The 14,397-nt window shown below is 39.1% G+C and overlaps 1 protein-coding gene across 1 annotated transcript in view; it reads right to left on the reverse strand.

Annotated features, from left to right (window-relative positions):
• Nucleotides 1–14,397, reverse strand: part of LOC139720153 (low-density lipoprotein receptor-related protein 4-like) — an 80,439-nt gene that overhangs the window by 28,303 nt on the left and 37,739 nt on the right. Inside the window, exons 2-9 of the mRNA XM_071631522.1 lie at nucleotides 11,401–11,559; nucleotides 7,511–7,627; nucleotides 6,803–6,919; nucleotides 5,958–6,071; nucleotides 4,982–5,107; nucleotides 4,243–4,359; nucleotides 3,317–3,433; nucleotides 475–600 (exon numbers count right to left, since the gene is read on the reverse strand). Coding sequence (XP_071487623.1) covers nucleotides 475–600; nucleotides 3,317–3,433; nucleotides 4,243–4,359; nucleotides 4,982–5,107; nucleotides 5,958–6,071; nucleotides 6,803–6,919; nucleotides 7,511–7,627; nucleotides 11,401–11,559 — 993 coding nt within the window. The remainder of the gene's footprint in view (nucleotides 1–474; nucleotides 601–3,316; nucleotides 3,434–4,242; nucleotides 4,360–4,981; nucleotides 5,108–5,957; nucleotides 6,072–6,802; nucleotides 6,920–7,510; nucleotides 7,628–11,400; nucleotides 11,560–14,397) is intronic.

Below are 14,397 nucleotides of genomic sequence, written 5' to 3' on the forward strand. Positions count from 1 at the left end.
TGCATAATGTGAATCTATGCTGCCGACATTAGGAATTAGGTTTTGCTTTTGTTTTCTATTCAGAAGGGTGGACCTACATGTATAAACACAAACTTCATCACTTTTAAGAGTTGAGCGACATGATATGTTTCAAGTAATATACAACACTAATTCTAATCTTTTTTTTGTTGTTGTTGAGAAAATCTTACAGGAATTGTGTCAGAACTCAACAGTGATTGCTGTGTTTTGTAAATATCATTACAAAAGGCACCTTGTCAATGGAAATGTTATGTCACACATGTTATGGAATGGGCTATAAGGGCTTTATCGTAAGGTATCTAAGATTCTAATAAGCATTTGCAAATTTCACTTGTAAGACTTCCATTTGTACATATCACTTAAGTAATTTTTTTTTTTTTTTCAAAAATGCTTCTTTGGAAAATCTACAAAGTGCTAACGCCCTCGCATGGTGGGAGAAAGAAAAGCGTGACTCACTGCAAGGCCTGATGGGAAGTTCGTCGCTGCCGTCTCCGCAGTCATCCCTTCCATTACACACCTTCCTCTGGCCGATACAACGATTATTATTGCACTGATACTGGTTTGGGTTGCATAGGCTTGGTTCTGAGGAGAGAGGTAAAAGGAAGAACATTTAATTTATCACAGTTACATCCACACTTCCAATAACTGCATCTATAGCCCTAGTCACATGGCTTTAAAAGCGGAAATTCTCACACATTTTGCGCAACCAGAAGCTGTATAACGCAATAATAAAAGCAAATGAATATTTTTGCATGCCATATATTCTAGTACATAATGACCTGATTCCGCGGAATTACAAACATGCCAAATTAATCTTACTGAACGAAGCACAAAAAAATTACTCGCGCAAAAATATCCACTTTCACAGTACTCCAAACTACTGTACAGGTAGTTCCATTTCCACAAATTAGTTTTGCAGAGTTTGGTCTGTCTAACCGCAAACTTATGACTACAAATCAGTGTGAGGTAATGATGGCAGGACAGATATGGTGTAAAACCTGCAAGGCTGCCCTGGGTAACTACCCACAGTGAACCATGTGATCACGATTCTTGATAAAAGAATGACCAACATGTGTTAATAGCATTTTGGGGTTAGCCACTCAGTAGTACTATCTAAAGGGAAACAACACATGAATCACATCTGATGTTTTCTGCCTTTCTTCATAACAGGAGACTAGGGAATCTATTTGAAACTTCAAAGCCATGAAATTCTTTCGTCAAGACGTTAATTTTAGTTGATGTAGGACAATTTGTCAATCAGTTGCAATATTTGAAACTTGTTTTATAGCAAATTGGATCTTGACATGCCTGTCTAATAAGCAGCAGTGCCACCACTGTAAAGTAGCTTTAAAAAAAACCAAAACAACTCAAGCTCACAAGGTTATACAAACATCACTCCCTAAACCAGTAGTGAATGAATGACAAATACATCGATATCTACACAAAGGGTGAGTTCGGGAACTGATAGATTTGTTTGTGTCAATAATACCACCAGCAAAAAAATATTTTGGTCAACAGTTTTGTCACAATTTTGTATACACACAAAGCATATTATCCCAAAGCATATCCATGCAAAATAAAAACAAAATTCCATCCATTCCAGTCAAAACCTTGCAAATCTGCTCTCCTAATCCCTTTCAATCCCCATTTATCCTTTATCTTTCCAGAGAGTTAAATCCTTCGTGTATGTCGCAAATGAATTCATTTCCTGCAAAGATCCTTCAAACACGGTAAGTGAAATTTTACCCAAACAAAACTCTAACCAGGTCTCTCCATTAAGTCAGGGTCTTCGCCCAGAGTAGAGAATAACAACCCAAGGACAGTTATAAAAGCTGTCACAAGTCAAAATGCACAAATACTGGGGTATGTTGCCTCTGTATGTATACTGTATTTCTCTATCGCAATTATTCACTTGTGAAAAGAAAACTGTCCCTTCCGATTTAACCAAGTTTTGTAGTTATAAAACGACACATGTTTGAATCACCTCTGTTACCTCTTTCTTTTTTCTGAAATATTAAAAGTGTCCTTCTCATTCTCCCCTTTTCATGTCTATTTCTCTTTCTCTCTCTAATCTTTTTAAACTTTATAATATGTATATCTTTCTTCACATTTTTACAATTTGTTTTTCCCAGTAATATTTCACCAGTCACACTTGTTACCTCTGCCAAGGGAGGAGGTTATGTTTTCATTACCGTTGGTTTGTTTGTTAGATAGTTAATTTGTCCGTGTGCAAAATAACTCAATAAGTTGTGTACGGATTTGGATGAAACTTGCAGGGAATGTTGAGAATGACACAAGGAACAGATGATTACAATATGGTAGTGATCCAGAAATTTCTATGGATTTTTTTGAAGGATTTTCAATATTTTGACAGGTAGGGTCAATCAACTTGGGAGTACAAGCTGCGCATTTTCATACGTTTCGTAAGTTTTCATACGCGCACTAAAGTGCGTGCTCTAGTTTCTGCTAGGGCGAGGTTCGCCGCGCAACAGTTACTGAGGGTTCATGTCGTAACAAAGGCTTCTATACTGGGAAATTGGGCAATTTTCAGCATGCATACGCATGGTTGGAAATCACTGATCTCTATGGAAGAGCAAGATCATCGGTGGAAAGTAACTGCTTGGCGGAGGTCGCGCTCTCAGAGTGCTTTTCTAGTTTTATTATTGTTATTTAGTACATTTTGTGAAGCACTTTGTTATAATTGAATAGCTAAAAGTACTGTGAAATACATTCAAATGTATTTGTACTGCACTCCAATACCCAAAATGTGTTCTTGAATAGGACAATGAACCTTCAAACTTTCTTGTACAGCATGTGGTTACACATGTACACTGTAATTTCCCCCGGAGGTCATTCATAAACACAAGGATGAGGATACAGTAAAGTGCATTCTTGTTTTCACTTCGAACATCTCCACAATTGTCATATCATGTATCACTGGTGTTTTCTCAACAAAAACGGGTTGATTATTAAGTATCAGAAAAACAATCTTGTAAATAGCAAAGCTGATCTGTGTATCTACCATGATAATTTGTTGTTTGATCCAAGTAAACTCATATCTCTACATGTGATATACTTTTCAATATCATCATCATGAAGGGATTGAGTACAAGGTGAAAAAAAATGCATCATGTCAACAAAAGGCTAAATGCCTGCCTGGAACCAAGGGGAGTATTAACCTGGTGAGGACGGGCTGATTTTGCAACAACGTGCATTTCACATACACCTCTGCCCGAGTATACTCAGGACTCGTCCTCAACGGTGTTAAAGTTGCAATGTGATGTCTAAAAACACTCACGGCATGATTCTTCATCGCTGTTGTCCCCGCAGTCGTTCTCCCCGTCACACTCCCACGACGCCGTGATACACCGACCCGACGCACACTGGAACTGGTTTGACAGACACGTCCTGTCAGCTGCAAGGGGAAGGGAATATCACAAGAACAGAATCAATGGTAACGAATGCAATATGAGCTGAAATTTATGTGGCAGTTGTAATGCAAATTTCATGAATAATGCTTTGAAATGCAAAAATAACAACATATGAGAATAACAACATGCGAAAATATAATTTCAAAATCAGAAACATATACATGTACACACACACAACAAAACAGAACACTATCCATGCAATGATGTCTATAGCAATATTGGGGTAGAACAACATGGCAATGATAGATTTATGTGTAGCTGTATGTAATTCATTTTCTATTGAAATCTCAGTAACTCGTAAAACCCTGAATTTCCTCTTTTTTTTATCATGAAAGTTGAAGGAATGAGTACCGGATTAAATACTCGAAACGGCAAAAAATTAACAACACACAAAAATGTCTAAAAAAGAAAAATTTGCAAAAATAGTTGTACTGTCATTTTAACAATATAAAAAGAAATTGATTAAAACCAACTTTTGAATCATTTTGACAATTTTCATGATTTATCAATGTTTACTTTGTTCTCGGTATAGACAATATACACCCCAGCTGTTCGCATAGATTTTATATTCATGTGAAGATAAGTCTTCCATCATTTTCCAAAATCAAACTGAAACTACATTTATAGGAGAAATTTAACCCGTTCTATACTGGATTCTGAAATCCCCATAGACTTAAAACACAAGCTACCAGGTTCCTGAATGGGGTGGGTTAAAAGACAAGGCATTAAAAAGTTCCCTTCCACTCTAAGGGCAAGAGAAAACACACACGTTGGAGATATAGTCTCGACTTACGACAATTTTGTTCATCTGATCTGTCATCACAGTCGTAGTCTCCATCACAATGCCACAGCATGGTGATACAGACATTATTAGCACAGAGGAACTCATTGTCTCTACAGGTAAAATTTGCTGTAGGGTGAATGAAAGTGAAAGAAAGGTAAATAATCAATGCAAAACATGTGAGCACTCTCAAATCAAAGACAATTACCTGAGTAAATAAACTGCCTTCTAACCAAATAAGTATCATCACTCATTCAATTTCACACAAATAAAGAAATATGGAAATTGATTAACTGAACAGAGAGAAGAAGTTGGTGTGGGGTGATTTTAGGCTCTTGATATATTGATGGCATACACAATGCTGATTTATGAAGGTTCGCTAGCAAATTTAAGACAGCGTATCTCTGAGCTGGTCAAATGGTCAAAAGTGGGTAGTCGAAAGTGGGTGGTCACTAATAATAGCCTTGCCAGGTCACTGATACAGTCTGAAACCAATGCCATTCATAAATAGACCCATCACCCCAAGGTCAATATCTCAATGGTTTTGAATGACAATTACCTGAAATTATTGCAATTACAAAACCATAACTGCAAACCCCCCCCCCCCCCCCCCCCCCCCCCGCTAATTGACTACTTTTCTTTTGCAACAATAAAATCTACAGAGATTGAAAGTCACAATGATCGTTAGTTCTTCATGAAACGAGGCCAGGTGGTCAAGAGGTCAGCGGGTCAGAGCTGGATGGTCACTCACCACAGTGTGACTCGTCACTGTTGTCTGGACAGTCTCTTTCGCCGTCACACACATAGCTCATGAATATACAGTCCCCTGTGTTGCACATGTACTGACCGCTGGTACACGGGGCGCTGTCCTGGTTTGCTGTGGGTCATTATATACAAGCACGAAAATATTTTAATACAAACTACACCCCGTAAATTTCAACTAAAGTTAAAAAGAGGTCCCTGACAAATTTGAAGAAGTTACTGTAAACATGACAAATTTCATTGTGTGAAGATTTGTGCCAATTTTGTACTCTTCTGGGCAAAAAAACAAATAAGTTGTCACTCTATCAAACTAACAATTTTCCGAAACCTCTACCAATATCTCTACCAGTATCTATTCCTTCCTCACTCCCCAGTCCTCTACCACCAGGGAGTTTTCAACTGACAATGCAGTGAGCTCTGCGATGCAATAACCATCCAACCTGGAAGGACTGCGTCCTGCCGTTCATTGTGCCATACAGACGCTTTCACAAATGTGCACTGTATCTACTCAGCCGAGTTGCACCTTTCCAAGGTACAAATGTGTGTATAGCGTTATCAAACAGTATTGTTCCTTCAGATGTGTCGGTGATTCTAGAATAATGCTATTTTGGCCTACTACCGTTGAAGATTCAAGAGGAAACACGGCTTCAAGATCGCAACTATGACAAAGGCAAAAGTCTGCATCCGACATGCAGTCTAACCTACAGGTCATCAATCGAAATCTCCCCATTACCTCAATCGAAATCTCCCCATTACCTCAACCGACACCACTACACTACCACGTGAATGCTATTTTGGTCTATTATTGTTAAAGACTCAAGAGGATGCACCGTTTCAAGATCGTAGCCATGCCAACAGTAGAAATTGCACATGACACGCGCAGTCTAACCTACGCGTCGTCAATCAAAATCTCTCCACTTTACTTCTACCGACAGCATTACTCTACCACATCTTTAGCCACTCACTGCAATTCTGTTCATCGGATCCATCACTACAGTCCCTGTCACCGTCGCAAGTCCACTCCATGTCGACACACCCGCCCCCTCGACACTGGAATTCACCCGGACTACACTCCATCACTGGAGGGTGAAGAGATTTGAGAAAAGAAATCATCATCTATTAAAGGGATGGTATGGTATTAGTGGAGATGAAGATTGGGCTTTTAACTTTACACGATGCCAAGAAACCACTTATGAAAGAGTACAGAGCATACCATTCTAAGAGGAATTCAAAGTTTATTTGATGAAAATCGGTTATGGAATGGCTGAGACACCCAAAAACAAAGTAAAACAAAGCAATTGTAATAAAAGGTGGGTCCCACCTTTTATTAGGATTGCTCTGTTTTGGATACCTCGGCCATTTCAAAACTAATTTTCATCAAATAAACCTTGAATTCCTCTTAGAATTACATGCTCTTTCACATTTCATAAGAGTATTCTCATTATCATCAACGTTGGATATATGCATTTTACACATCAATGTTGGATATATGCATTTTACACATCAATGTTGGATATACTTGCATTTTACAATATATTTTACAGAAATCATTATTTCTTGAGTAAAGGACACTACAGTCCAACATCATTAACCCGTTGAGGACAGTTTGATTTTGCTACAACACGCATTTCCCATAGACACCTGCCCGAGTATACTCGGGACTCGTCCTCAACGGGTTAAGAATGACAAAATAACATAGCACTGTAACTTTATAGACAATAATGCATTGAACATAATATAAACAATGATCAAAGCAACCCCTGTGAGGAAGTGTTTAAAGAGAAAGGGAAATGAGTCTGAGAATACGTACAGCAAGTCTCGTCTGATCCATCTCGGCAATCGTTGTCGCCGTCGCAAACCCACGACGTCCGAATGCAGTGATCGTTCTTGCATCGGAACATGTCGCTTCCCATACACTCCACGTCGGCTGTTGGAAAAGGAAAAAAAAATAACGATCAGAAATTTACAGACATAGCTTTTTTTTGTGTCATAAAAAGTGAATCTTTATGAATATCTGCTGATTGTTCATCATTCTTCTTCTTTTTTTAGGCTGAACTCAACGAAAGAAGTCAAAAGTACACTTGTACAATAAATCTTAAACCAAATGAAAATGGATCTGTCATTCTGATGTTGTTATTTCACACATAATATGTCTTGTAGATCTATGGAACAATCTTTATACACCCCATGCACCAAAAATTGAAATACAGGCAGTTCAGCATTGCCACTAGAGAAGTACCCTTGAAAAAGTTATGACTATCACCACAGGGAAATAGGGCTGGGGTGGGGCATCCCTGGGGAGGGGGGGGGGGGGGCATCTGTAGGGAGAGGGGGACTGGGGGTAGCACCCCTTGATGATGTAGAAGAGTACAAAGAAGTTATGACTATCACCCCTGGAAACAGGGGCTGGGGAGGGTAACATTCCTAGAGGGAGGGTCATCTCTAGAGGGAGGGGGGCATATGTAGGGAGAGGGGGTCGGGGTAGCACCCCTTGACGATGTGGAAGAGTGGTACTCACAGCACTCAGCCTCATCCGATCCATCGGAGCAGTCGTTGTCTCCGTCACACTTCCATTCGGCTGAGATACACTCCCCGCTGTCGCAGCTGAACTCCTCCGCCCTACACGTTGGACGATCTAAACAAGGAAGAGAACCAGCAAGGGTTTCATTTTACAGCAGACAGTGATACTACTCCATCGACAAATATGCAATAAATTACTGTATAAGCTGTTATTTTCATGTCCACATATTTTTGTGAATGAGCAGCTCACAGACATTTTTTAAAGATGTTGTTTTCACAGATTGACACCGAGGCTATTGTTAAAGTGCACTATTATTCTAGTGCAAGGGGACATTTTTGTATGTTGTTAAATTTGCAGTCCAACAGTGATTCGAGAAATTTGCAAAAATGAAACCCTTGTGAAAATAACAGCTTACACAGGACCAGTACAAGTTGCTCCCACATCGATATGAACATGCAAAGTCTAATAATTTCCAGAAAATGTGGGCTATCAAAAAATGTTACTCTGAAGGAGTAGCAGTATCACTTCTTTTAGAAATGCAATGAGAACTTGAAATTTGCTCCAAATGGCAAGTTTCATACGGATTCTACAAACTATGTGTATAATCTTCACTTGAGAGAAGGTGCATGTTCTGCACACTATGGTTTTCACATACTGGTACATGTCGTAGTTGTCATACTGACACATATACTGCAATCGTACACCATGAATTACTGTAAAACAAAGAATGTTCGCATGCATTTTAATTTTTTTTAGTTTGACTTTGAGTGATGATAGAATGGATGGTTGACATCTTGAATACTGTAAAACATGATATTGTACATTCGCGGCACGAAATTTTCGCGAATTGGAGCCGACGGCCTTTTTCGTGGCATGAAATTTTCGCGAATTGCCACTGCCGTTCAAAGCATATAGCAGACAAGAAATTTCGCGTGCATTTTAATTTCGCAAATCTTGGCGCTCGCGAAATTCGCAAAATTACTTATCAAACCATGTGAATGGTAGAAATTATCAAGAGTACTTGAAATAACCATAAACGTACTGTACAATGCATGTTCCTGGTACGTGTATCTCGACTGTACATTATTGAATTAAAGATAGAGCACCATAACTCAATCTTTGAATTCATGCACCGATGGCTTGTAAAAACACTGTAGACACACATTCAACATCATAATGGGTTTTACAGCATGTTTTCATTGTGTTTCCGACACGTCACATTTGATTGCCTATAGGCAATGCGCAAAAGCAGCTTTCATTTTCAACGCGTGAATACTGTTGGAAGTAAGATCTATTCTTCAAGAAATACTGTAAACTCCTCACAGCAATTTTTCAGCAATTCTCTAATGAACTGTGGTCCAAAGAAGGTACCGGGAGGATATAAAAGCATTGAGTTGGTCAAAATAACTATATTCAGACTTGAGAGAAGTATTGTTAGTAACTCAGGCAATTGATGATGCGTTCTCTAAACAGCCACAAAAATTTGGTCTGAAATGCTCGAGAGAACATGACAAACAACAAATTGGCAACATTTCCCCCATGTTTTTCCTGTTGCTAGGCAACATATGCACTGGCTTGAGGGCAATGTGGTCTGCCTTTTGCAGTGGTAGAGGCTGAGGCGGAGTCTCTGGTAAAGAAGGAAGCCAATCATGGCGTTTATAGGTTATAGAGGGAGCAGGTGAACTAGGCACTCCTGAGTTTAATATGAGTGGCAAAAAAGGCGCTTCCTGTAAATTCTCCACCTGCCCAGCTGGCAGTCGTCTGGCGTCACCCAACATGGTGAGAAAAATTGGGAGGTGTGATGGAATGATGGAAAATACTAAGGATGTTTCACTGGAAGTCAAATTTGGCTAGCAAGAATGGGGGAGAGCAAGAAACAGTGACTAATGAAAGCCATAGATTGCATTAATGCATGTGCGGAAAAACAGCAGGGAACAATATGAGTTTCATTATTTGAAGGATAATGCCAACAGGTGCCCAAGTTAACACTCTAATACTTTAAACTGGCTTGCTGTTTGTTAATTGTCAGGGGCATTTGGTGATGATGGTCCCAAGTGGGCATACATGTAAATCAGGGAGGTGGGAACAGGTCCCACCTCCCTGCATAAATGCAGCATGGTATCGGAGTGAATGACCGTGAGTGTGATGGTACAAGATTTCACACGTGGAGAAAGATAGAGGCGCTCTATTCAACGAGGCAAAGCCGAGTTGAATAGAGCACCTCATCTTTTACTGAGTGCGAAATCTGGTTCCATTGCATGTGTTAAGACCTCATACTATTTTATTATAATATAACACCTCGCAAGTCAATAGATGTGGTCTACACCAATCCTTGAGATACATTAGTACAGAAATGGCAACCATTTTTTCATGAAAGGCAAATGCAAGGTTTATTCCGGTACTATATTGTGGGACAGTACGGTCATATCCGAAAGTGATCAGTTGCAGAAATTGTCAACAGTAGAATGAGCAACTGAATGTGTGCTTGTGACTGATTGAGTGTGTGTAGTAAAGATCCACCACCCCATTGTGATGTCTGAGCCATACAACGGTGCAAAAACTACGAGTTGATCATGAGCCTATTAACTCAGTGACAATGACGTGCAATGTCCAAAATCGCTTTGAAGACAAAAATACACAGCTTTACAACAACATTGTAAAACTGTTGGTACTTTTAACTGCAAGTAACATGATGAGGTACTGACTACTCAACAGCTTTTTAGGTGCTGTACAATAAGCTTTCACACATAGTCTCTCATTCTAATGTGTCTTGACCCCGGTTCTTAAACAGATTCATCATTTGTTCAAGTTATTGCTACCATGACACGAAACATAATTCTTGAGGCTCATTGGGTTTTTTTTCCACCTGCTAACATGGAGAACGCAATGAATACATTGTAGAAGTCATAAATTGCTTTTATACAAAAGATGCAGGTGGCTATTGTTGCTATAAAATTAAGTGTGATTCAGTGTCAGATTTATGAGGTGCTTTGTTCTTGTACGACTTTGAAATAAAACATTTGAACAATGATGTCTATAGCACTCACAACTGTTTTTGATTTAATACATGTATGTGATCACCTGTGTCAGAATATATGCAGGCATGAATTCCAACCAATCCAGAGTCAGTATGAAAGGGGAAATAGAGAGAGAGAGCATGAATTCCAACCAAGCTACAGTTCAGTGTGAAAGGAGTGAGAGGTGGTGGTGATATTTTTGTTCATGAAAGGAGTTGGAGTTAGGGCCTAGGTGTTCTCAGATATTGATACACCTTGGCAACCTGCTGTGAGAGTGGATTGGCAGGTGGTACTAATTCTCACCAGAGCTCCTACCGCTCCCAAAGTTTGGCAAACTTTGGGTTAAGGTGTCATTCTGTGACTTCGGTCACCTTTCGGTTTCTACTTTCAAGTTTTACGCATGACAGAGGGCAATCGAAGCACTGCAAAGATGGCGGCTGGGGCAGGGGGGCCTGAGTCAGATCCATAAAAGGTATGGTCCCAACTTTGTGGAGATTTTTTAAGCAGAATGCTTACAGAAGACCTTTCCCTTGCATTTACACCCTTGATCTATTTTGTTCTTGTTGTTGTAGCAACTTATTGTAATCAATTCAACATACCCATTTCTAATGCAGTCAATTTTATGGATGTTTTTAAACCCTAGGTCCCGGTAAAGAATATTCTCAATGCATCTGCTGCTTCTAACTTCTACTTCTTTAAAACCTGGACTTTGCTTTTTAAACCTTGTATGCTTGTTGCTACAATTTGTAGTGCAGATTTAAATCAAAAGCAACCAAACCAGTGCAGGTGCAGAAGAATTACAGAGGGACAACATAAAACGCAATCAAATTTTCGTGGAAAATCAGTGGAACTTTTCCCTGAATGTCTCACCGCAGTCGATCTCGTCTCCGTTGTTGCCGCAGTCGTCGTCGCGGTCACAGCGCCATCTTAAGGGGATGCACATGCACTCTTGATTGGGTTTGGGAGGGCAGGCGAACTGGTATGGCTGACAGTGGCACTCCGACCCAGATACATCGTTTCCAAGGACACCTGTCAAAACAAAAAAAAATGGACAATTGATAGAACTTACTGGTTCACTCGACACTCCAAATCTCAAAGATTACATTGTAACTCACTCAAAGTCTTAAACTTCAGTGATTAGCTCCAAGTTTAGCCAAATGCAGACACACTGAACATATTAGCAAAGTTTAACCCGTTGAGGAGGGACTGATTTTGATACAACATGCATTTCCTATAGACACCTGCTCGAGTATACTCGGGAGTCGGGACTCGTCCTCAATGGGTTAAGATTAGACAATGATTAGAACTACAAAATTTCATGTGGTTTACGCTCCATCCATGAGTCATGGGAGTTGAATGTTTCGAGTTGTGTGGACACGATTATCAACAAACTTGAAGTTAGCACAACCTCTCGGTGAACCCCATTTCCTCTTTAATATCTTCTGGGTCAATGTCCAGTGTTAAGAGTACACTACTGTATCTTTGCACATTATCAGGTTTATTGCGAGTGCTGTGCGTATGTATTTCTTTTGGTTACTGTGGTTCAATCATCGATCAAGACTCTCGCTCAAAAGTTCAATCTTAAAGATTATGTGTGGTGTGGATGCTTGTTGCAGCACAGCTTTGGGAGTAAGCTCTAATCATTGATGAGTTGCTATCATCAATGAAGGCATCCATGTGAATGTATTGTCTACTGTTTCAATATATTCTTCCTATACTTGTACATCTGTTGAATGCAGATCACTGATAATGCTGCCCCCTTACAGGATGTTGCGGAGAATCTTTCGCAGATTGAGTTATTTTCATTTCAGTCAATTTGCATTTCTCCATCGCACTCAATACAGTTTAGCAAAGTTGCATTTATTTTCTGAGCAAATTTCCTTCTAGACTTGAGTCAAGATATATCAAGGATGGTGCATCACCACACAAACCCTTTAACACAGAGGAAGTTGATTTATTCACACAAAATGTAAAGAAAAAAGATGGTTTGGTCTCTAAAACAAATCGAGACAGGAATTCAACAGAACCTCCATCTTCATCAACTAACAACTATTGTAACTGATTGAGTAACAACTTGTCCAACATCGATAGAAATAAGTACTGATCAATTCAGTGCTCATTTACATCGATGTACAATAGGGCAATTTGTGAATCAGTTGCAATGAAAAACATCTCAACGGAAGAATTTCATGAATTTGAATGACATCAACTACATAGTACGTCAATGCTCAAATTTGGTACAAAGTAAGGTGGCTCTTTACTGATATTAAAAGTATACTGCCCCATTTGGAATCTTGCTGGGTCATGTGCTGTATAAATTGTTTGCATAACTTTGATCCAAATGATTGGGATTAAAATCTTTAAACTCCATCTTGAAATACACATCTCTTTGATGTATGGTAACTGAGAATTGGCTTGATTTACACTTACAGCTGTGAATATATATGTGTACATGGTGTACACTGTAATGAATATGGCGGTGTATCATAAAACTTGGCACTCACCTTTGCCATAATTTTCTCCATGTTCTTTAAAGTGGGATATTGGGTGTTAAAAGCCTGAAAAAATCTTTCCTTTTCCTACAGTACCTTGAATACATAAATTGCTATACAAGGTCCCCCAAGTGGGGGAGAAAAAAAAAGAACCAAGCTTTTTATCTTACTATAACTTTGGAGGCTTTAGTGTTGACATTTAAGGCTATACATCGATTTCAATAACAAACAAATTTACAGACATGCAGGGCTAATCCAATATGGAAACATTCAATAAAACATTTAATTCACATGAAAAAGAGTGAGAATTAGATTCTGACTGCAGTAGACCTCTCTCGGGGGTCTGCAAACAGAATTCCACAGCAGTAACTTTCTGCCTGAAATCATTTCAATCAACTCCAATCAAGCATGAATACGGAGCGCACTCCAAATCCCAAATCCCTGTCACAAACACTATATCCCCTACAACAGAATCAATCAACTTTGTTGGCTTTCTACCAATCCCTCACGCACCTATCTTTCATTCCTTAACAAACAGCAAACACACAAAGAAACATAAAAGATATATGAACTGGGCGCAGGGAGTCCCATGGAGTTCAATTAGCTGAAAATTAATCACTTCAATGGTTTTCATATTTGCTTCACAACTGTTAAGTACAAATAGTCTGCATCTTGCGAGTCTTACGATATGATTAAGAAAAAAAAAACCTGATGATTCTAAAGAAAAAAACCTTCATATTTATGAAACCCTCCACTTTGTTTACTAACCAAATTGCAAATGATATTCATCACCTAGCAACAAAGAGAATTCATTGATACTTGCTGTATTGTAGCTTTTAGTCGCCTTCGTGGTTGTGTAAATATTGTCAGCTTGTGTGCGTGCCCTTTGTACATAATTATCTGGCCTGTACAAGGAGGGGGGAAACTTTGGCTGTTTTTCCCGGTGTTTGATTATCTTTTTAAAAGAACAAAAAGCTGCCTTGTGTTTGCCGTCTAGGGTTGGAGACGTTGTAGAGACAGAACACCCAGCAAGGACAAGACATTCTACACATGTACAAATGTACACAAATGCTAGCGTAGCTGACACGCACCTCTTAAATAATCTTTAACTTTTGTACCCTGCCCCTAATTCCTTTCCAGGAATAAACAATGCACATCACTCACCCAACAAAGGAAGATTAAAAAGTCTTCAATGTATAATATTGAAACATCCATCTCAGTCAAAAGACTAAGAAAAGATGCACAAAGGTTTATAGTCACTGACAAGTATCAAATTGAGAAACAAAGGAATATTGGTGCAATAATGGTGCACTGATGAACGATTTTATACAGTTGATAATAATGAAGCCACGATAATGATGAAAACTAGTGATAG

Source organism: Diadema antillarum, unplaced genomic scaffold (genome assembly GCF_040938485.1).
Source record: "Diadema antillarum isolate AM-2024a unplaced genomic scaffold, OU_Dant_1.0 scf00000122, whole genome shotgun sequence".
Taxonomy (NCBI): Eukaryota; Metazoa; Echinodermata; class Echinoidea; order Diadematoida; family Diadematidae; genus Diadema; species Diadema antillarum.